At 36.1% G+C, this 23,912-nt stretch overlaps 1 protein-coding gene across 6 annotated transcripts; it reads left to right on the forward strand.

Annotated features, from left to right (window-relative positions):
• The first annotated feature begins 400 nt into the window (after positions 1-400).
• Positions 401-23,912, forward strand: ttyh1 (tweety family member 1). Of its 6 annotated transcripts, none has more exons than XM_052578378.1 (15): positions 401-1,107; positions 4,233-4,402; positions 8,841-9,070; positions 10,703-10,814; positions 11,304-11,644; positions 12,993-13,088; positions 13,327-13,399; positions 14,846-14,921; positions 15,856-15,911; positions 16,948-17,040; positions 17,142-17,234; positions 17,806-17,945; positions 19,599-19,766; positions 21,582-21,660; positions 22,939-23,912. In XM_052578378.1, exons 2-15 carry the CDS (start codon positions 4,268-4,270, stop codon positions 22,960-22,962), a joined length of 1,716 nt encoding a protein of 571 aa, XP_052434338.1. In that variant the 5' UTR covers positions 401-1,107; positions 4,233-4,267; the 3' UTR covers positions 22,963-23,912. The 6 variants fall into 6 exon arrangements, with proteins under 6 accessions (XP_052434338.1, XP_052434336.1, XP_052434342.1 ...); XM_052578376.1 differs by having other exon boundaries at positions 22,944-23,912; XM_052578382.1 differs by having other exon boundaries at positions 19,599-19,659.

The following is a 23,912-nucleotide window of genomic DNA, read 5'->3' on the forward strand; positions in this document are numbered from 1 at the left end:
AGCGAGCCTAGCATCCCTTCAGCCCTTCCTCTCACCACCCGTCGCCTACTTCATTTGTGGTTAAAGAGTGCATTAAATAATCACAATACGCATTTATGGGAATTCCCTGAGAATTTAAGCCAAACTGCTTGGATTGCATTTGGAAAACCTTGTGGCATGTCGTTAATGTCTTTTTTTTATTCTTTAATCTGACAAAAGATCCTCTTGTATGTGGTTTTCTCACGATTAATCACCTTTCTTTCAATCTCTGTCATTATGTGTTGTCATGCACTCTGTCTAAATACAGTACATGTATCCCTCCATCCCTCCATCCCTTTTTGCCTCTTGCACACAATCACCCACAGAGAGAGAGAGAGGGAGAGAGAGAGAGAGAGAGAGGGAGGGAGAGGGAGAGCCAAGTTCAGTCCTGATCATTGGGACCCTCAGGACCACACCAATTTAAATCTTCCATTCACTTACTTAAAATAGACTCAAATGTGTTTGAATATGGTACAATTAAAATAAATATACCCACAATATGAATAGCTTTTTTTTTTATCATCCATAGTTGTTAGTATTTTAAACAAACACGCTGCACTGTAAGGATTTCATTTGCCCATGGATGTTATGGATTTGCTATTTTTGCAGACTGAACATTTATTTTGCGTGGGAACGGCATCGACGACGTAGTTGTGGATTGTTTTTGTACACGAATTCTTACTGAGAACAATTAATTTCGTAAGTTTTTATTTTATTATTACTTTTATTTCAATGTTTGTGGGCGTCCTTCCGCGCGACTGTGGACGATGATGCAAGTTCTCCGCGGATTTCAAATCAAGAGCGAAACTGACGGATAGGCGTCGAGAGTCGTTCCTCTCTTCATAAAACCTCCCTCAGGGGTCTCGCCTCTCTCCGAAGACCTGTTTCCCATCATCCATCAGCGACCGGGCGCAGACTGGACCTGAAAATACTGTAGTTTTCTCCTGAAGCCCTATACAACCGATCTCTCCACTCAGGATGCAAACCGTTTCAACGGTCAGCGGTCTCAGTAAACCAATCTAATCGCAAACAAATTCACACGAGCGTGACTGACGTGGAAGCACCCACATTAGGCTGCTGCAAATTAAGGTGGGCAACCGTTTTAAAATGTGCCATATAAAATTTTATAGCCTATTGTGAGGTTCATTTACCGTGTTAATTGGTCTGCGTGCTAAACGTATGACAGTTAATTTATGACGCGAGAACATTCAAACAAAAGATTCTCACAGTGTGTGTCCAAAAGACAAAGCGCTGTGAATATGACTCGATATCATTGACATAAACAAGTATGTAACGTTAAGTCAGCCAGAGAGAAAGAGACCGATTGGTCTCTCGCCGGGTCAACTCACACATGTGCAGTCAGCTGTCAATTCTGTCCTATTTTGCTTCTTGTCATTCTTAAGGTTTCATCGATATCTATAAGATTAGCATCAGTCCTGCTATGTGGATATATTTGTATATTTGTAGATACCTTCATAATGAGCTCTTTTAGTCACTGACACTACACACAACTAAATCCTAATACAAAGAAATGGCCCCCAGTGACCTTCATGAACTTGTCTGGACCCTCATTTGGACCATCTGTCTGTTCTGAACAAAAGCAGCAGCAGAAACTGCCTTCACTCAAGCACACATGTATATATGGCTGGCTCTGTCAATAGTGTGATTTTAATATTGACATTTTGGTGTATATCTAAACATTTTGTCAGAAAACACGAGCAGGTTTAGTTGTTTGAGAGCAGTCAGTGTACTTCAACAGAGTATTATAATTTATAATATTCCTTTTATTTGTTAATGCTGTATGACTAACTGTATCATTCTGTCAGGTCTTTTATTGGACAGTGATTTCAGTTTTATTACTTTCCAGGGGCATTTATTTCAAGCTTTGAATATTCATGGAGGCTATTAGCTATTATAATTTAAGATTTTGTATCTATTCATTGCAATCATTTACAGGATACACATAATAATATATCATTATCATACTCATGTCACTTTGTGAACATTTCATTTGTTATAGTTTATTGCTCATGAAATGAGCTAAGCCACAGATGAGCGTTTCCTCGTAGTATAATAAAGTGGCAATTCCATAAAATCTAATGAGTTTTCAGTGAGCTTAAAAATGGCTTATTTTGGATGACAACCCCTCTTGATGACATCATTAGTTATCCTGGAAGCATTTTTTTTTTTTTTTTGCCTATTTGATTTATCTTGTGGATAGTGAAGTTAAGGTTTTGGATAGATGATGCTAAGCATTATTCAGTCCAGAGCCGAAAAGAAAGAATTGTTCTATTGTTCTGCACAACATTTTTCTTCCTTGCTCCATTTCCGAACTCGCATTATTGCCTTTCCGTTATGCAATGCGAGCCATCCTTATAACAAGCTGACAGAATGCATCATGTTCAGAGGTGCTGTATGTTCCAGTCTGAGTCACGGTCTGCAAAACACCATTTTACATTAACTTGGCTTTTATTCCTATTTGCTTTCGAAAAGAGGAAACATAATAATTCCGCACCAATTATACCACAATTCACCAGCTTATTGTCTTGACCCACTGCATGCTGGTAATGTTCTCGAATAGCCTTCAGACATCATTATGAACAAAACCCATCAGACACTAGTGTAAGGGTTATTTGTGATGGAGCCTGCAGTTTCTTGTTAATTTAGCGATGTGATGTGTTAACTGTTTTGGGAGGATGAAGTGGATGACAGATGACGTATCCAGAGCTTAGGACTGAAACTTGAGCTAGTGCTCACACTGTTAATCAAATGATCAACCATCTTCTGGCAATGATGGAATTTTGAGGCAGGCCAGGGTTACCTGTTTGTCCAAACAGTGCAAGAAGTGTGATTTGGGTAGACCTTATTTGGAACAAAAGCTTTTCTTTTCTTTTCTTCTGTTTTATGCATATAGCTGTGCAGAAATTATACAAAGAGTAGTTCTTAGTTAAATTAATAATAATTTAAAAAAATATAATAATAATTAATATATTTCAATAGGCCTATCTTTATTTCATAGCGATGTTGAAATCCATAAATCCTAATCAGGTCATAGTAACATTGGAATGTGCAGTATATAAGTTTACAGAAGTTTAATAGTGTTAGTATGTATACTGCAGTTGATTATAAATCAAAATCAGGTTATAAAGTTAATGAAATGGTCCCACATAGATCCCATGAAGTAATTAAGGAACACTGGGTCAGTGATGAGTTATTAGTGATATACATGATATAGGATCATGAGCTCATGATGATGTCATAATGAGTCCCATCATGAGGACATGATGATTTCACAATGTGTATGCCCAGATGAGGTAATCATTTTTTGTGAAGTATGTCTCATGAAGAAATAATGATATTAGTTGGTGAATGCCACCCTTTGTATAATTTTAGAGTGCATATAGTCCCTCAAAACCCCATAATGTTTTTGTTTTTTGCTTTTTTATGTATTGATTTTTCATGACATCTAATGGTTGCTCAGTGTCTGGCTATCTTCGAAACCTCTTCTCTTAACACTGATGATCTAATCACTTAATCCATGTTGTGTTCCCAGTGGACCTCAGTCCTGGTAATGAATGTTTGTGTGTGTGTGTGTGTGTGTGTGTGTGTATGTTTCTACTTAACCTACTTTTCTTTGTTTCTATATTCTGCTCTTTCTTGCTCTCCTTTGTTTAGAGTCTTTGGGGGTGACATTTTTTCCCTCCTTTTTTCACATCAAAAGATTTCATATATGTTGATGTGTGATAAAAATCAAAGAGAATCAAATAATTGTATAGTCATTCAACCTTATATAAAGGTAATAAGTGAAAAAGTGTAGCCCACATGCTACATTTATACAAATAACATACATATTCTACAGAATAAACAATATGCACACAACACAAATATCAAAAAATGTATTTTCAAATTATGTAATATAATGCATTTAAATCTGTTTCAGACAAAAATATTGTAGTGGTTTATTTCAGTCTTTATTTATGTTATTGCAGGTTTTTTTAATAATAATATATATTTTATAATGGATTTGTATAATTTTTGAAGTGGATATACTCCGTAGTCTTAGGATACAAGTAAAAACTTTAAATGTTATCTCTACAGTTTTAACAATAACAATGAAAAAATATCTATATAAGTGATGTATAGGATATTATATAGCCGACTCAGTCCAATCTTAGTGTGTTCTCCGTATAATTAGATTTCTCAATCCTTTTCAGACACTTGAGAAAGTCAGAGGTGGTTTAAGGCAGGCATGGCAGCCATAGCACCTGTCCCTAACTACAGCCCATCGATATGGGTCCGGTTATGCCATGCCATTCCTCGCCTGGACTTGACCCTGCAGACCCGAGACAGCGTTTTCACTCCAGACAGCTGGGAGTATCAGCAGGTAAGCCTCTCTCTCATTCCCGCTCACTTCTCCCCTGCTCTCTCCTTGTTTCTCACTCTCAGAAACAATTTTCACACCTGACAGCTTGTGGTGGGTGTGCTCATCATTTGGAGCAACACATTTATTTCTGTCTCGCTCTCTTTTTTCTCTCTTTTCGGTGCACCCTCTCATCTTGTCTAAATTATATCACATATATGCAATATAATGTATGAACAGTCAGAAATGTCTTTTTTCGTGCTGTCAGGAGTATTTTTTTTTACCTCGTCTTGCACAATATACTCTCACTCACAGCTTTCACTCACTCTTAGACAGACTAAACTGAAGCGTTATAGTCAAAACCATTAAAGGCACTTTTCTGTCTGCAGTTTAAAGATGTACTGGCTTAAAATGAGTTTGTATCTCACATTCTCTGATGTTTAGTGACTAAAGAACCATAGACTTGCAATATCAGAGACTAAAAGCATGATGGACCGATGTAAATATGATAACTCCATTATGATAGAGACACATTTATATACATGAGTGTATGTTTCCACATCAGTGAGATATTGATAAAAGATATGAGTATAAATGTCCAGCACATTAGGACAGGAACTGTGATGCATTTCAGAAAGCATTAAATGCTTGTTTGTGATTGCACGTTCCAGAAAGGCTCTCAGTCTAAGGAGGAGACATTTCAGTGACAGGTTATGTATAGTAACATTATAATGCCAGTTAGGTGGTGACAAATGATTCATGAGTGAATCACTGATTTATTTATTCAACCAATTTAACCATACACCGATTAAATAAGGAACAAACCAAGCAATTTTCTTTATGAATGAGTCATTGAATTGTTCATTCAATGGATTTGTTTAAAACACTGAATTATTCTGCATTCAGGAATGAAACACAAGTTCTATGTGTTGCTCTGTGACTTTGTTTGCAATTATTTTCATCACAGAGAAAAAACAGACAATGTAACTGGCAATATAGTGTCTAAAATACTAAATATTAGTATTAAAAATACTAAAATATAACTTCTTGTTCATTGAACTTCTATATAAAAGCTATCTCCTTCTCAGAAACAGTCCAAGCCATCATTGCTAGTTCTAACGTGACATATGAACATAACTAATAAGAACGTTTTAGACACATATTCGCTAGCATATATAAATATATTTTAATTCAGTGTAAAAAGTTCAAATAGAAATAGGAATAACATGCCCCTTGATGCAAGCAGAGACAATGATTGATTTTCCATAAAAAAAGGTGCAAAGTATCCATATGTGGTGCTATCAAAACATCTAGCCTATGTCTAAAACTAGCCTGACAGTGCAACATCAACTATTATAATGCATATGTTTGCTATATTGTTTGTTTGACAAATGAGGGACAAACAATGTAGAGTGCTTCTTCATTGGCCTTGGTTCAAGAAGTATCTTCCCTGTTCTTGTGCCCATAGGAAGATTTTTAAAAGTCTGTTAAAGGGATACTTCTCCAAAAATGAAAATTATGTTATTAATAATAACTCATCCTCATGTTGTTCCAAACCCGTAAGACCTCTTCGGAAGACAGTTTAAGATATTTTTAGATTTAGTTCTGTCCCGCCATTGAAACAGTGTGCACGGTATACTGTCCATGTCCAGAAAGGTAATAAAAACATCATCAAAGTAGTCCATGTGAGGGTCCATCAGAGGGTCAGTTAGAATTTGTTAAAGCATTGAAAATAAAGTTTGGTCAAAAAATAGCAAAAACTACAACTTTATTCATCATTGTCTTCTCTTCCGTGTCTGTTGTGAGAGAGAGTTTAAAACACTGCAGTTTAGTGATATCCGGTTCGCGAATGAATCATTCGATTTCACCGGATCTTTTTGAACCAGTTCACCAAATCGAACTGAATCGTTTGAAACGGTTCTCGTCTCCAATAAGCATTAATCCACAAATGACTTAATCTGTTAACTTTTTCACCATTTCTGTCAGACGCATCCGATTCCGAGGAGCTGATGATACTGCGCATGTGTTGCATGATTCAGCGTGAAGCAGACCGACACACAGAGGGTCTGAACCAAACTGATTCTTTTGGTGATTTATTCTGAACTCATTCTGTGCTAATGTTATAAGCGCAGGAAAACCGAAGGATTAAATCAAGGGCAATCATCGCCAATGACGCCATTATGTCGAGTGCAAAAGAACCGGTGAACCATTTTCTTCTACCAGTTTATTGAATCGAACTGTCCAAAAGAACCGGTTTGCGGAAAAGAACCGAACTTCTCATCACTACTGGTGATCCGAAAACCGATGCAACCAGTTCTTGACTCGTGAACGAGTCAATCTTTTGTTCATTATCTGGCTCGGCTCGGTGTTCATCTTCAGTTCTCTTTTCACAGCAGTTCAGTCAGTGTACTGTTTGAGTAAATGAATTACTCCGGGATATTGGTTTGTTTGAACTCAGAGGGAGTGTCAGCCACATTAAAAAAGTTAAAAGCTTAAGTCATTTGTTGATTAATGCGTATTAGAGATGCGAACCATTTATAACGATTCAGTTCGATTTGTTGAACTGGTTCGAGAAGATCCGGTTACATCGAATGATTCGTTCGCGAACCGGATATCACTAAACCGCAGTGTTTTGAACGGTCTCACAACAGACACGGAAGAGAAGACAATGCTGAATAAAGTCATAGTTTTTGTTCTTTTTGGACCAAAATGTATTTTCGATGCTTCAACAAATTCTAACTGACCCTCTGATGTCACATGGATTACTTTGATGATGTTTTTCTTACCTTTCTGGACATGGACAGTATACCATACACACAGCTTCAATGGAGGGACAGAGAGCTCTCGGACTAAATCTAAAATATCTTAAACTGTGGTCGTGAAGCATTTTAAGCAAAAAAAAAAAAGGAAAAAGACTGTGTACTTAACCTTTTTCAATTTGGTTAAATTCCATTTCATAATATTAGTAAAGCAGAAATTAAACAGCCGTTATGATGTTACTCTTAGAAAAAGATAGCTTCACCACAAATGAAAAAAAATTGGAAGAGGCCAAGCCAGATTATGCTGGATGCCTGAATAGGTTACAGGATAAGACACAGATGATAAGAGAAAGGTGTGCTGGGAAATAACAGAGTGTGAGAGAGCAAGAAAGATGGAAGTGAAGAGAAATGAGTGAGCGAAATACTTGTGGATATTTAGTGGGTATTGGGAAGAGAGGGAAAATCATCGAAGAGGAGAGGGAGCGAGAGATGAAAAACAAGAGAGAGAATCGGAGGGAAAAGCAGTGAATGTATTTAAGTAGGTCACAGATTATTAATAGAGATCCAGTGGCGTGGATAAAAAGAAAGAAAGGGGGAGAACAGTGAGGGATGAGTGAGCGGAAGAGAAAGTAGAGAGGGAAACCACGGGGGAAAAAAAGAGTGATAGAGAGAGAAACTGAGGAAGATGGATTGGGAACAGACTAAAGATGAATAGTATATGAAACATGAATACACTATATGCGTTTGAATCCAGCGGAAAGCTTTAATTACACCTCCTTTTCTCTCTCTTTGAGTTGAGCATCCATGCTGTATTAGCCAACAAGATTAAAGAGACATCCTCCATTTTATGTCACACTGCTTTCTATACAATACATGCATGTGCTTGAAAGCTATGCAGCTGTGCAGTATGTGTATTCTGTGCTCAGTTTTATAATGAAAATGCAGGATTTTCTTATTTGCACTCAGACATTCCCGTATGAAACTGTGTTATATGCACATGTATTACATTTCCATATATAAAATATACTGTCAGACATATAAAATCTATTAGAAATTAGAATATTTTCATATAGTAACATATATAACTAACCCATACAATGCATGTTTATACATGTGATAACACAACAGTACATTTTGATATTATTTAGTATGTATTATAAAAAAATACAAAACCATATACGAACAAATATAATTTGTGTGTATGTGTGTGTGTGTATTATTATTATTATTATTATTATTACCATACATATATACACATTTTACTATGGGAATGTGTTTTATCTCCATCTACCCAGAGACTGAATGAATGAAAAAACTAAATATCCCCTTATAGGTAAAATGTGTTTCAATATCATATATTGTATTGTCATATATTACATTTCTTTTGGGTTGCTGTTAACACATTGAATTGAAATTCTGAAACAGACAGACTGAAATAGTGTTTTCTTGTAAAACATACTCCAATAATCTTTGTGTTATTTACAACTTTGAACAATAATCATTGAAAGTGAACCCTAAAATTGAAGTTTAAAATTTTGAGTTTAATGATGATCAGATTCAGTTCTTGATTTCATATCCTTTGCTTTTTGTTTTTTAAACCAATGACAGCATCTAAAATCTGATATTGTGGTAGACCAGCTAATACTGTAATAATGATTGGTTGTCTTTTCTTCTTTCTCATTTTCCATCCTCTCTTTCCACAGACTCTTCTGGTCCTCTCCAGCTTCTCTGCCATTGCACTGGTCCTCTCGTTACTTGTAGTTCTCTCCTTCCTCATCCACTACTGCTGCTGCCGTCGTGGTGAGGGCGGCCGGGATGCAGAGGACGAGGAGGAAGACGATGATGCCAGCGGTGGCCATGGATACAGCGGCAGAAAGGGGCGGGGCATCTGCTGTGTCACATGGGTATCGGTTGCAGCAGTCACATTGTGTTGGTAATGCCTGTTAATGACAGTCGTTTTAAGATGCCAGTGACTACTCTCTGTTGAACAGAAAATTTTAATTCAAAAGATAATAGAAGCAGTACTGCAAAACACATCTTTAAGATTTGTGATGCTTTTATGGTTTGCCCTTCTGGCACGATTTTCATATGATGCAAATATTATATTTTATATTTTTCAAGTAAAGGTGCAGTCACAATAGACAATATTTGTGCTCGATTCAATTCAATTTATACACATGTGAATTACAGAGCAGAAAATGTTCCCAACTGTATTTAACTCGCACCGTATTGTGCTTTCACAGAGAATAAGAAAACTGTTCAGGGCTTCTCTTATTAGCAGCAACCTTATACTTACTGCCAATATCTGTAAAAGTTCAACAGTACCCCCCCCCCACCTCTAGACTTGCATTATAAAGATATCATGCTTTGTTCTAAAGAAAACTGTTTCATTTGCACATTCGCAAAGGATGGTTTCCTTCAATTATGTTCGCTCAGTGCACATAAACTGGCAGAAAACCAACCCATTTAATATATTCAGGGCTATGAATATAAAACCCAATGCCTCATTTTCATGCCTCATTGATCTGAACCATCAGAATGATGTATTAATGTTCTTGAAGTCACACATAAATTGTGCAATTTAGCATTGTTTCTGTGAGAACTGGTTTGGTTTGCTCTGTGCATGATGCAAACATTCTAATGCAGCACGTGTTCCGCCCCCATGACATCACCCCCTTCTCATCCATGTTGACCTCTTTTCTGAAGGATTTAAAAGCTAGACACTGTTTTACAGATGACAGCATATATACACACCTTTACTGCTTACATTGCGGTTATAATTTCAAAATACACTTCTTTGGCTTAATCTGGGTCAAACAGTTAGCGAAAGGCTGAGATCTGGTATATGGTTGGAAAGGATTGGACAAGCATCTGGCCCAGGCATTAATCTGAATATTTGAATGTGAAATAGATATGTAAATGAGTGGATTTTCAGTGATGTTGATTTGGATTCCAATGCTCTTTAGTGTGTTTGCATTGAAACCATTTAATATGAATACTACAATTTAAAATTTTGGTATCCGATTTTCTTTTTAAAATATTTATACTTTTATTCAGCAAGGATGCATTACATTGATCATATGTGACTGTAAAGATATTTAAATATTGTTGAAAAGATTTATATTTTGAGTAAATGCTTCTGTTTTGAAATTTCTATCTAACAAAGAAGTTTCAGACAAAATATTGAGCAGCGCAATTTTTTCCACCATTTTTAATAATAAGAAATGTTTCTTGAGCACCAAATCAGCATATTAGAACAATTCCTGAATGATCATGTGACACTGAAGACTGAAGAATTGATTGCTGAAAAATTTAGCTTTGGGAATATATATATTTTTTTTTTGATCAAATAAATGCAACCTTGTTGAACATAAGAGACTTCTTTCAATAACATAAAAAATTACAGACCCCAAACTTTAATACGTAAGTGTAAATGTACATAATCTATCTTAAATATGTCTCATTTTGTTTTCCTCTCTCCCTTTTTTGATTACATGTTCATGTTCTCTTTCTTCCCTCTCACTTTCTCTTTCTTTGTCTTCTCTCATATTTCTGCTTTTTGCAGTGTTGCCATAGGCATCGGTTTCTACGGCAACAGTGAGGCGAACGATGGGATGTATCAGTTGACCTCATCCTTGCTCACTGCCAATTACACACTGGCTTCCATCGATCTTCTGGTGAGAACACACACACGCACATACATACACAAAAGCTTATTCCATCAATCTCCTTAAGCACCAGGGGATCATAAGAAATGCAGGACGTTCAGAAAACGCACTAAATGGTTTTATTACACTGTGATTGCAAGTAAGCGATCGGGGGAATTCAGAGTGAGAGTGTTTTTAACGTGTTTGTGTGTGAACGAGTGAGATACAACCCTCTCTGGATATTGATTTAGCTGGTTGCTCATATGGTCGGTCAATCAATGAATGCATGTCAATCTGATTAATGACCTACTTTACTTCTACTGTACTCTTATAAGACCCTCTCCCTCCATTCCAACTTTTTCAACTCAATTCCATTGTCCTTTATCTTCCACTTATCTTTTCCACTACTCTTTTCTTTTGTATTCCAAGCTAGTCTGTTCATATGTCAGATCTGGATACAAATGCATTAGGTTAATGCCAAGATTCAAAGCAAAAGCTATTCTCCTCTTGCATACCCAGGTTTCGGACACTGTAGTTGGGCTTCAGCAGTCTGTCTCAGGGCCCTTGACCTCTATGGAGGAAGTGTTCAGTGGGCACAAGCCGGCACTCGTGCCCACACGCTCCTGCAGGCGTCTGTCAGAGCGAGTCGTTTCTCTCCTCTCCAACCTGACACTGGGAAGAGGTCTGATCCCCATTGCAGATGGGTTTTACAGGGCAAATGGAAGTGAAAGCATAGTGGGAGCGCTTACCCCAGCACCTCCTTCTGTAGCCCCCACTCTTAGTCCATCTAGCAACAGCATTCCTGCACCCTTCTCTCCTGGCTGGGCAGCAAACACACTCATGGTGAATGAAGACTACAGGTGAGGAGACATCAAAGGCATCAGTGCTAATAGAAAAAGAAAAAGTTTGTGAGTTCACTGCTTATAAATGCTGATATTCAACTGATTAATATATCACATCATGATATCCAATGCCTTTATATGATTTTTTTATTCAAGATTTTCAAATCTTAGTTTTTATGTTTAAATATATATTTAGATGGTCATAAATTCTGCTATTAATCACTCAACCTCATGCTGTTCAAAACCCGTATGACCTTTTTGGCCATTTTCAGAACACAAATTAAGGTATTTTTGATGAAATCCAAGATCTTTCTGACCCTCACTAGACAGCAAGGCCCAGAAAGGTAGTAAGGACATTGTTAAAATAGTCCATGTGACGTCAGTGATTCAACCGTAATCTTATGAAGCTACCAAAATGTTTTGAATACTTTTTGTGTACAAAGAAGACAAAAACAAAGTCTTTATTAATAAACAATTTCTTCTCTTCCGTGTCAATCTTCAACACGCATTCATGTCACTACTACAGTGTATGAGTGTGCATTCTTCTGCTTGCAAACAAGATGCAGGGCATCCAGGTTTTCTTTGCGTACAAAAAGTATGCTAGTAACTTCAGAATACAGTTGAACCACTGATGTCACATGGACTGTTTTAACGATGTCCTTCCTCACTACGTTTCTGGGCCTTGAACGTGTCAGTTGCATTATTGTAAATGCAAAGTCAGAAAGCTCTTGGATTTGATCAAAAATATCTTGATTTGTGTTCCAAAGATGAATGAAGGTCTTACATGTTAGGAGCCACATGAGGGTGAGTAATAACTGACAAAATGTTCATTTTTGGGTGAGCTATCCCTTTATTTTAAAGTGTAATTTATTCCTATGATGGCAAAGCTGAATTTTCAGGAGCCAGACTGGCACAAGCAACATTTCCTCTTATTATCAATGTCGAAAACAGTTGTTCTGCCTAATATTTGTGAAAACTCTCTTCAGTATGTATTATCCACTCTCAGAAAAATAAATGTGCAAAACATTTAACTTGAGGGGTACTACAGCTTGACACTGGGGCAGTTCCCTCAAATTGACTTCTTTTGACCCTCTTTGTAAAGGTACAAACGTGTCTCTTTGAGGGTACTGCCCCAGTGACAAAGTACAGTTTTTGCACTTTTTTCCCCTGAGATTGTAAAAATGTGGCAGCACATTCCTTGCATTATGCAAATGAAAAGAGGAATAAATTATGAATGTAAGGGAAAAATAAGAAAATAATGCAAAATAAATTGGATTTTTGCAGTAGCACATTTTCTCAATCTATCTGTATAATCTAATGTATTTTGGACTTTCACCGTGTTGAGATGTCTGTGTTTGTTGTTTAGGTGGCTGTCGTACGTGCTGCTGCTTTTACTGGATCTGTTGGTGTGTTTCTTTATTCTTCTGGGTTTAGCCAAACAGGCCCGCTGGCTACTTATTCTGTGAGTAACAATCACTGCTGACCTGATTTAAGTGTTTAGTAGTTTTGACATGCACACAGCATTCTTGCAAAATGTAAATCAAACATAAGCGTTCACAGTAGTGTGTTTATTATGTATCTGAAATCCCCAAGATGCTTGCAGAAAATAGGTTTTATCTTTGCTAACTGACACGCACTCTGGCACAGAGAGGCAGATGGTAAAAATGTGTGTGTGTGTGTGTGTTTGAACTCCTTTGCAGGATGACAGTGCTGGCCTGGTTGGCTCTGTTTCTGAGTTGGGGTTCTCTAGGCCTGGAGACAGCCACAGTGGTGGTGAGTATTCAGACAACGTCTATCCCGACATAAAAACAACAGCTCTCTGCAAGCGGACATCCAGCAGTGAATACCGCCATCTGTGTGTGAATGAGTGTGTGTGAGAGTGTGTCAGCGCTCGCTTTGCAAAGACATTTGTATTCACTGGAAAATCCAGCCAAACCTCTGTGAATGTGACTTTTTAAGTTTTAAAAGGTCACTGCTACCAAGATTCAGTCACTTATTGTGTGCTTATGAAAGAGGGAGGAATAGAGAAAAAGGTTTGCCACTCTGGGAACTCAGCAGTCATGGCACAGTCCCAAGAAAGGCAGGAAAATAGGGCAGAGATTAAAGATTCAATGTGTGCATCTGAGTGTGTGTGTGTTTCTTCGTAAAAAAAATGATGGGGGATGCTGCAGATGAGCATAAGAGGTCTTAAAAGCAACAGGAAAAGAAAAGAAGATAGTGAGAGAGTGATGCTGAGTGTTTCAGAGAGGAATACAGCAGTAATGGACTTACTTGTAAAATTACAAATGCAAATAGGATTTTGTAAAATGAATTAATTTATTTTATTCAGTAGAGATGCATTAAAATAATCAAAAGTGACAGGAAAGACATTTATATTTCTATTTACGCAAAAATATTAAGCCTTGGTTATAAGAAATGTTTCTTTTGTACCAAATAAACATATTATTGATTTATAAAGAATTACAATTATTTCTGAAGGCTGGATTAATGGCAGAAATAAATTAATAAATTACATTTCAAAATTTATTAATATAGAAATTAGTTATTTTATTTGTAATGATTTTTCTAAATATTACTTTGTTTTTGATGTTGTGCATAAAAATGAAGTCCATACTTATGAATGTGTTTATGAAGGATAAATGAACGCGTCACCAATATAAACCTAACCCAAAATCTTAATACCAAAGAAAGAAAGAAAGTGACAGGAAGCGATGGCAGTTGCTGGCCTTCAGAACAAGTGTTTCATTGTCCAAATCCAGCCAGCAGTAACAATTGCCTAGTGCTCCCTCTTTATAATACATACGCACACACATACATTTTCTGTCCTCTTTAGTCACTCTCCCTCTCTTTCTCCTGACCCTCTTTAGTCCTCCTGTGAAGCTCTTGGTAACATTGAGTCCTATTTACTTTGATTAAATGCCGACATTCCATAAAGGAAAGCAAGTGTGTGTTAAAGAGACAGACAGTGCAGAGTGGACAAGAGGAAAGGTGGAAAACTGGTTGAGTGATGAGATGAGAAAAAAATTAGATTATGGGGGCAGTTTGCATGTGTGTCAGTGAATACTGTAGATCAATAGCAGTCAGAGCCGTGGGACAGAGACTGGGGGAAGTATGTCACTTGGTCACTGTGTCACACTACTAACATCTCTCTTCTGTATTTTCTTTTGCTCAATTCCCTTTCTTGCTTTCTCTCTCTCTCTCTTTCTCTCTCTTTCTCAGGCCCTGAGTGATTTTTGCTTTGACCCAAACACTTTTGTACTTAACTCCACTCACTTCAACTCTAGGACAAGTACAGGTGCAGTAAAGCTCTTTTTCAAAACCTATTGAGTTGCCTGTGTAGGCAGCATTGTAGGGCATCAGTTACACTCCCAATGTGAAGGCTGTACAAAAAGGCAGGTTAATTAAGTGCGGTACCTAAAATACTTAACTTGAGATGAATTATAATTCAGCATCACAGCATTCTTTGTGGGGAAGGCATTGCATCAAGTTCCATTAAACAATAAATCAAAGATGGTGGATGAGGTGAAATAAATTACATTTATTTAATTAATAATATATTATATATTTAATATAAAATACATTTAAAAACAACCAATAACGTAGTTCCATATAATTAAAATGGGTTAATTTACCCGATATTTTTTGTGCATATGCATGTTCTTATTTATAGTATAGCAATGTTAGCTTAGTAACGATGCTAAAGTCACAAATTGCGAAATTGTGTCTCCCGTGTAAAACTTAATTTGCGTTTCTCATATGTAGTGTTCCAAATCAGTCACTTAGGGTACGTTTACGTGACAACAATGTAATGAAAACAGGAAGGTTTCTTCTTTGCTTTTTTTTTAAAGTTTCGCAACAATTCCCATTTACACGGATTTACAAAAAACGCCATAGTCGTTTAAATGAATTCTAAAACTCATATAAGGTTTACTGGTTTAATGGTTACATTTAAATACCTTATTAGGTTCAGTGACAGTAGAATATTCGCACAGAGCGCATTTTTGCAAGCGCAACACACAGGGAATAAATAAATAAATACAAAAACACTTTTATACACAAACCATGATTTACCTAGAAAAAAAAGTCCATGTAGGCAGTAGGCGGTGATACAGCTCACTAAATTTTAGAACAAATTGTCCATCTGCCTTCATCTCTGACGCATACGCAGTCTTACCCACGTCCTCAATCTTATTTTTCTCACTCTCTCTCTCTCTCTTCTCTGTAAATAGAAATCCTGGATTATTACCTAACCTGCAGCAGGAAAATGAGCAGCCCTTTTCAACAGGTGTGCAATCTCGTTACATAGTGCTGCAGACTGTGATGTCTGATGAAAATAGAATGTTAATGATGATGTCACAAAGCAGAATTCCCCAGATATAAGAATTTATAATGATGTCACAAAATACAGATTAAGATTAAAAAGCAATGCCATTTGTGTCACTGTGGGGATGAACAGAATAAAGAGGATTATGACATTATAATCAAGATTTTGTAATCAAGACCTAGACTAACAGTGTTTTTGTGGAGCTGTTGAATGAAGAATGGAATTTGATGTCGTAAAAGGAAATTATAAGGACAGTGAAATAAGAAAGGCCAGTTTCGCACTAACCGCATTTCTGATGCATTATATAACTGCTGCTTTATAGAAAAAAGAAAGCGTAGTGAACATTTCCTTTAATATTTTACCCACAAATAATACTTTTATGAAGCCTTTGAGAGTTATCATGTTGCTTCATAAAAGCAATCTCAAATTTATTCTATTTTTTCTAAAAAAAAAAAAAAAAAAAAAAAGTTCAGTGCTTAAATAATGCATATTGTGTGAAACAATATTTTAGTATGATTTATATACTGTGGTTAATATTTTAAATTAGATTTTTATATATTATTACATTTGTATATATATTATAATAATTGTTATTTTTAATATAATAAGTTTTAGTAATTTTTGTACTGTTTTTGTAAAAAAAATTCCGTTTGAGTCTATGTAATATAATGTCTTTTTTATTATTTTCCCATTCATTAGCTATTTTAGTATATAAAGCGAAACTAAATGAAAATGGGTAATTTTGCCTTGCCAGTTTTGAGTATTGAGTTATATATTAACATTTGGTTATCCACATTCAGTAGTATACTTAACATTTATTGTATTTCAAGTAATCAAGTAATGGAAGTACTGTTAGTAATGGTTTGTTATGGTTTTAGTGAACTATAATACCCTTGGTGTGAAACAGGCCTTGTGGGGAATTAAACATGCAGTTACAGTTTTTAGCCTGTGAAATTCAGTTAAATCAGCACAATTCTGTTTGTTGAACTGGCATAAGATACTGACCCAGTCCCAGAGAGCGCTTTCCAGCATCCACTCTCACCTGTCCAGTCTGGAGAGAGACGCCCTCCCACGCTTTCCAAAGGCAGAGGTATGTTAACACCGCTTCCACTGCCAGCAAAGATCAATAATAGTCGTACAGTAACGTGGATGCAACATGCCGCTAAGCTTCTGTGTTATTTTCCCTTTTAGAAGTCACTCAGGGAGGTGCAGCAGATCCTCAACACCACTGAGGGCAACTTCCACCAGCTGGTCGCACTTCTCAACTGTCGAGGGCTGAACAAGGTAACCATAGCCAGCTGTCTTCCAGCTCATCCTGACTGCGAGTGATAGTGAGGCCCTGTGTCCTCCAAAGCGTTTTTAGCTAGCTGAAAACACCCAGTTGCTAGCGCTTAAGAGAACTTTTTGTAATGCAGCCTTTTTTTTCAGTTGAGACGCTTTGGTTGCTGTGATACGGAATATCCGCTAAACTGTTACTAGTATCTGATTTGGTTGATAATTTGTTTCTGACTTAATGTTGACACAATGTAGAGTACTTACTCTGATCCTTGCTTTGACAAAATTACAGTTGATCATAGTGGAGTTCCCCCGCCCCTCCTGCACCCTGATTGGTTAGCTGACTAGAAAGTGACAGTGATGAGCGCAGCGTTTTATCCAAAGTTGAACCTTCTTCAACTCTCGGAGCGAAAAATTAAAAACACATGAACGCTCAGCGCTCGGCACGCTACTGGCGTTTTAAAAACCACAGCACTCACATTGAGAACAACGCTAGCAGCGGGGGAAAACGCTTTGGTAGACACCTCTGCAGTTGAGCTTGATGAGCAAATCTACTACTGTTTTCACCTCACTCTCTCAGGATTATGTGGACTCTCTGAAAGGCCTGTGCTATGATGGGATGGAGGGGTTGCTCTATCTTTCGCTGTACTCGTTTCTCTCGGCTTTGGCGTTCACAGCTATTCTATGCTCCCTCCCTGGAGCCTGGAGGAGTTTCCACAGGTGAGGTGAACTTCACCCCTCCACCCCGTCCAACATCCCATCTGCTGTTGTTTTCATGGCATAATATTCATGTGGTTAGTTATTCTGATTTGTTAAGACGAATGAGGGGCATAAAAAGTAGTGTTGCTTTTGACTGAAATATTGTTATATCATAATATAACATTTATATACCATGGTAATTATGTATTTATTAATTATAAAAAAAAAATATAGAGAGAAATATAAAATGTATAAACAAATTATATTTATGTCGTTGACAATTCTGTAAACATTCTTTTTCAGTATTTGGTATTTTCAACTTTTTTTTTAATGCAGATTTTTAATTCTGTACACACATTTGCATGTCCATGGTTCTCTGATGTCAGTTATTGTTCACATGACATGCAGGTAAATAAAATATATATTTTTTTGTAATAAATTTAGAATATATTATAGTTTTATTATAAATATATAATTAATTTGTTTTATTTTATTATAGATTTTAGTGTTTTGTTTATTTTTTTTATTATTTATTTTAACTTAACATTTTTATTATTTGAAAAATAATAATTGTTATAGTTTTTTTACTAAGTGTTTTTATTTTGTTTATGTTTAAATTCTTTATTGGTTTATTTTAACTGAGCATTTTTAGGATTTAAATAATAATTACCTTTATCAGCTTATGAACCCCCTGCAGTTCCCTGACAAACTATTTACGATTATTACATTTGTTTGTCATATATTTCTTTGTCAAATATTATTTTTTTGTAATATCCAAATTTTTTTATTGTTTGTTTGTTTTTGAAGAACACATTTGTAAAGTGGTCTCAGACTTTTGCGCTGCACTGTATTTCTGAATGCAGAATGTGCGTATGGCTTTAAATGCTTATTTTTTTATACACAGGGAAATACCAAAGACAAGGGAATGTCTGCTAAATATATGTCAAATTACTATCTAGGATGCATCTCTAAAATGAATAATAAGATGCTCACTGGGAATCTAAATATTTCAGATTTTTAATGCAAAAGAAGTTACCTAATTCCATCCTCAACAAAAAAAGCATCCAGACGTTAAAGGAGGTGGGCTGCTCAGTCTGGGTCAACTCAGCTCCACTATAGTTTATCATAAATGGGCCTGTGGTAACAGAATAAATACTGACAACTGCACTCATCAGCAATGCACAGATGAGAGAAATATGATCTCAACTTAATGGCATTAGTGCTTAAAAGCACTTCACTCCTTTTATCTGGATATGGTAATAATGTCACTATAACCATTAGTTCAGAAAGCTCAGTCATGTACTATCGTTTCAGCCTGACTTTGTACACTCCCTCCGAGTGCCCGATGCTGGCAAATCCAATTGTTTTAAGTATCGGAGGTGGCTGCAGTGTTTGATTGCAGCACAAGTGTTCAGAGCACAAACTCCATTTAGATGGCAGATGCATAGATTACTGAAATGGCAAAGAGGAGCGAGACAGATTAAAGGATTACTTCTAGACTGGGATTATTTGATTTCATGACAATATCTACATATAGTTAAGAGAGGTTTTTCAATAAATGTCTTTAAAGCCTTTGTTTTGCACATAACATTTGGCATATAAAACGTATACGGTACTTATTTCATGACCTGTTTTTCACTTTCTTTGTTGCGTAATTCTCATGGGATGGCATAGCGATTCAGAGGAATACGAGGACTCCGACAGCGAAAGCGAGGACCCCTTCACTTCTCATCAGGCACGTAGACAGACGGCCACGGGCTCCCAGCGAGGGGCCTTGCCCCCCTTCTATAGTTACCAGGGGGCCGGCTGGACTCCTCCCTTTTCTAGCGCGCCTCCGTTACCGTGAGTAACACATACACAGACACACAGACAGACAGACAGACAGAATGACGGTACCCATACACCACCATGAGCTTGTGTAGATCACCCACACAGAGATGAACAGCACACATCCATTTGTTTCCTTTTGAATTATTTATTAATTGTCTGAAGTACTAGGTGTGCCACTTAAAAATAAAATGAAGGAATAATATATCAGTTTATTAACTGAAAACTGAAATGTTTTGTTTTTTTTAAACTGACAAATAAATACACATTCGTAACTGTTTATTTAATTTAATTACTAGATACATTTTACAATAAAATAATACAGTAAGAAAAAAAACATTTTATTATTTTTCAATTAAATTTTCCAAATGCTTCTCAGTTGATTTAAAAAATAAAATACATTTAAGCTCTTAATAATTATTTATCAATTTATTATTTATTACAGTATGGTGTAGTAAGAATTTAAAGTGATCAAAAGTAAAAGCAAAGACATTTATAATGTTACAAAAGATTTCTATGTCACATAAATGCTTTTATTTATTTTGTACTATTCATTAAAGAGGCCTGGGGGAAAAAATGCATCATGGTTTCTACAAAAATATGAAGCAGCACGACTGTTCAACATTGATAATAATATGAGCAGCATATCAGCATATTAGAATGATTTCTGGAGGATCATGTGACACTGAAGACTGGAGTAATGATGCTGAATATTCTGCCTTGTAATAACGTTTTAATTAACGTTTTAATATATATTTTTAAATAGAAAAATAGTAATGATTCAGGATATTTATGTTTTTACTGTATGTTCGGTCAAATAAATGCAGCATTCATTGTTGATACTTCTTTCAAACACTTTTTTGAATGGTAGTGTAAATTATTAAACATTAAATAAACAATAAAAAATATGTATGTTATTTGTCAGTTTTGTACATTAAAATTTTTTAATCAATATATTGATGAAATTCATAAGATTCTTGAGCAGCTGTGCATCAAGGTTGCACTATGAATGACCTTTGCACTATAAAACACATTTATGGGCTCATATACATAAAAATGCAGAAAGAAGTGTCATGCATACGCAGGCAAACACATAAAGCTCCAGTCACACACAGACAGCTAGACAGGCAGGAGTTAGATGGAGCGTACAGACAGACAGACAGACACAAACACATGCACACACAGACAGACACACAGACAGGTCTACATGTCAAGCACAGTCTAGCCAAGAGCTCTGTCTGTCTGTGTGTCTGTCTATCGGTCTGTCCGTCATTGCAAGACAGACATAGATCCTCCAATCAGAGACGATGCACAATATAGGTAAAGTCCCGCCCCGTCCGATATTTCTGTCCACTGTCAAAAAATCATGCTGTCCAAACTACATCCCTCTTTCAGATCTATTGCAGTCTACCTTGCTGTTTCTTTCTCCCTGCTTTTTAACATCCCCCGTTTCTTTCTCTTTCAATTATTCCGTTTTGAAAGATCATATTTGCTGTTTTCATCAAATTAGATCTGACATCAACACTTCTTCTCACTTCATTCACATTTCCATGTTCTCTAAAATGAACGTCTTACAAGAAATACAAATTCTATATTCTAAATTTAGCTACATTACAAATTCCCTGAATTCATTCCTCAATTTAAATATCTTTTTGTGTCTTTTTCGAAAAAAAGATCTTAAGATTCAGAAAGTGAAAATGTCACATCTCTCTAACTCTCTTCCACCTTTTCTCTTCCTGGCTCTCATCCTTCCCTGTGGCCCTTTGGTGTGGCATGTCATTCTCTCCTTTCTCCTGGTTCCTCTCTGCGCCTCTCTCTTTCTCTATGCAGGACTCCAAACGTTTCCTCCAATGGCAACCCTGGTTATGAGAACCTGCCTTTGAGTGACAGGCAGTCCCCACCCCCCTCTGTGAGTTCCCTTGTCTTTGTCACATCTCTGCGATCTGTGGCATTCTCATGATTCATTGTGTTAAGATTCACACAGACTGACACACGGGTCAGACTAAATGACCATGCACTAAGCCCCGCCTTAAAATGTTACTGGCCAATTGCAATCCACCATGTTATCAGACAAACTTTCGCTATTTTGTGATATAATCTACGGAGCCCCACACAAGACACGCAGGACAAAATATAAGGCTAAATTGTGTGCACGATTTACTAATTCGTTCACTCAATTTACTAAAACGTGCACACAAACGTTCACTCGATTTATAAATTGTGTGCACGATTTAGCAAATCGAGCGAACGCAATAGTGAATCGAGCGAACGCTATAGTAATCTTGTGCATGTTTTAGTAAATTGAGGGAACGAATTAGTAAATCGTGAACACAATTTATTTATTTTTTCTTGCATGTCATGTGCGGGGCTCCGTAATATTTTTTTTCTCTTATTCTCTTACCAAGGCTGCATTTATTTGATACAAAAATAAAGTTATACAGTAATATGTAGAAATATTATTACAATTATATAATTTATTCTTGTGATTCAAAAATTTTCAGCATCATTACTTCACAAGTATTCTTCACAGATCATTCTAATATGCTGATTTGGTTCTCAAGAAATGTTAAAAACAGATGTGCTACTTAACATTTTTTCATGATTCTTTGATTAATAAAAGTTTAAGAGAACTTTTTAAATAGAAATATTTAATAACATAATAATTTATCATATGTCTACTGTCATTTTCAGTCAATTTAATGCATCCTTCCTATAAAAGTATTGTTTTAAAAGAACAAAAAAAAACAAAAAAAAACATGTATTGACCCTAAACTTTCCAACAGTAGTATATGTTAGGACACAGTATATTTTCATATTTTCTAAAAAATTATTTACAAAAAGAAATTTGCATTGTCAAATTTTTATATAGAAACAATATCCATTTAATTTTAATCACTAACACATTTTACAAAAAAAAAATAAAAAAATGTCCAGATTGTCCAATGGGACATTCTGAAAAGCTTGGCTCGGTGAGTGACAGTAACTAAGGGGGCGGGGCTTAGTAAAGAGTATAAATACATATTGTGAGAAAACAATGGTAGGATACATATACGATTTTAAAATGTATATGAGTATGCACTGGTGATTTATTTTTAAATGAATCTATACTTTTTTCTTTCCTTTGTTCTCTCCTTCACTCGTGGATCCGGCTCCTCTTCGGACTCCTCTTCCGTGCGGTTTTCTGAAGTACAGTACTCTCCCAGCATGCTAACTGGCTACGGCGGCGGTCAATCACACTCCAACCCGTCCCATTCAAGAAACCTGTACTCACACTAATTATTTTTCTGTATAGTAGAAAAGAAAGAAATAGTCAAGGTTTAGTTTTCATATGGATGGACACTTTATGAGACGAGAGACTAATTTAAAACTCTAGATGTTAAATATCTGTGTGTAACGTCAGTACCATTGAGTCATTTGGGTGTAACAGACAGAAAAAGCTGCGTGCTTCATTTAGTGGTCCGCTCCCTCTAGTGTCATGCTGTACATAGCTGGTGGAAACAAGATGGTATTGACGTTACAGTAGTGGTCTATTTTTAAATGTATAACCACTTTATTTTGAGTTTTTATATTGTTACATGTAGTCAGATACATAGCACAATTTCTTTGTATGATTATGCAGTTTTTTCTTCACTTTTCTTTCTTTTTTTTATATTTGACAGGACCCTATTTTATAAGTGGCAGTTCTGTATTACCTTGTGTACCCTCTGATACTATATGATTATTTATTTATATAATATAAATATATGAATATATATATTCACTGTATAAACGTTTGATTGTTAATGCATTTTGATGATCAAAGAAAAAAAAAATTGTGAAACGTTTTTGAGGGCTAGTGTCTGTTTCCTCTGCTGGCTCTGAGCAATACAACTGCGTTTTGCCATTTGCAATGCAATGGCCACAATGTAAGCAGCAATAATCATCAGGACATCTTGCAAACACCATCTGTGTCTGTGTGTGTGTGTGTCAAAGACAAGTTCAGTATATACGTATATAGATATATATACATTTGAAATTGCATCGGTCCCTTCTCTTGGCTATCAACCTGGTGTTAACCCTTAAAAAATAAGTTTCAATGTTTTAATGCTCCTTTTGAATGGCATCCTTTTTCACTACAGAGTCTAATATAAATGAAATAAAAATACAGTAACAAAAGTGGAA

Source organism: Carassius gibelio, chromosome B16 (genome assembly GCF_023724105.1).
Source record: "Carassius gibelio isolate Cgi1373 ecotype wild population from Czech Republic chromosome B16, carGib1.2-hapl.c, whole genome shotgun sequence".
NCBI lineage: Eukaryota > Metazoa > Chordata > Actinopteri > Cypriniformes > Cyprinidae > Carassius > Carassius gibelio.

What these genes read in the sequence shown, in the direction of transcription:
- ttyh1 (XM_052578376.1), top strand. Translation starts at nt 4,268, where the DNA reads ATGGCAGCCATAGCACCTGTCCCTAACTACAGCCCATCGATATGGGTC. An exon ending in TGGAGACAGCCACAGTGGTG is followed by an intron (nt 13,400 to 14,845) that starts GTGAGTATTCAG and finishes TCTCTTTCTCAG; the next exon opens with GCCCTGAGTGATTTTTGCTT. An exon ending in TCTAGCGCGCCTCCGTTACC is followed by an intron (nt 19,767 to 21,581) that starts GTGAGTAACACA and finishes TTCTCTATGCAG; the next exon opens with GACTCCAAACGTTTCCTCCA.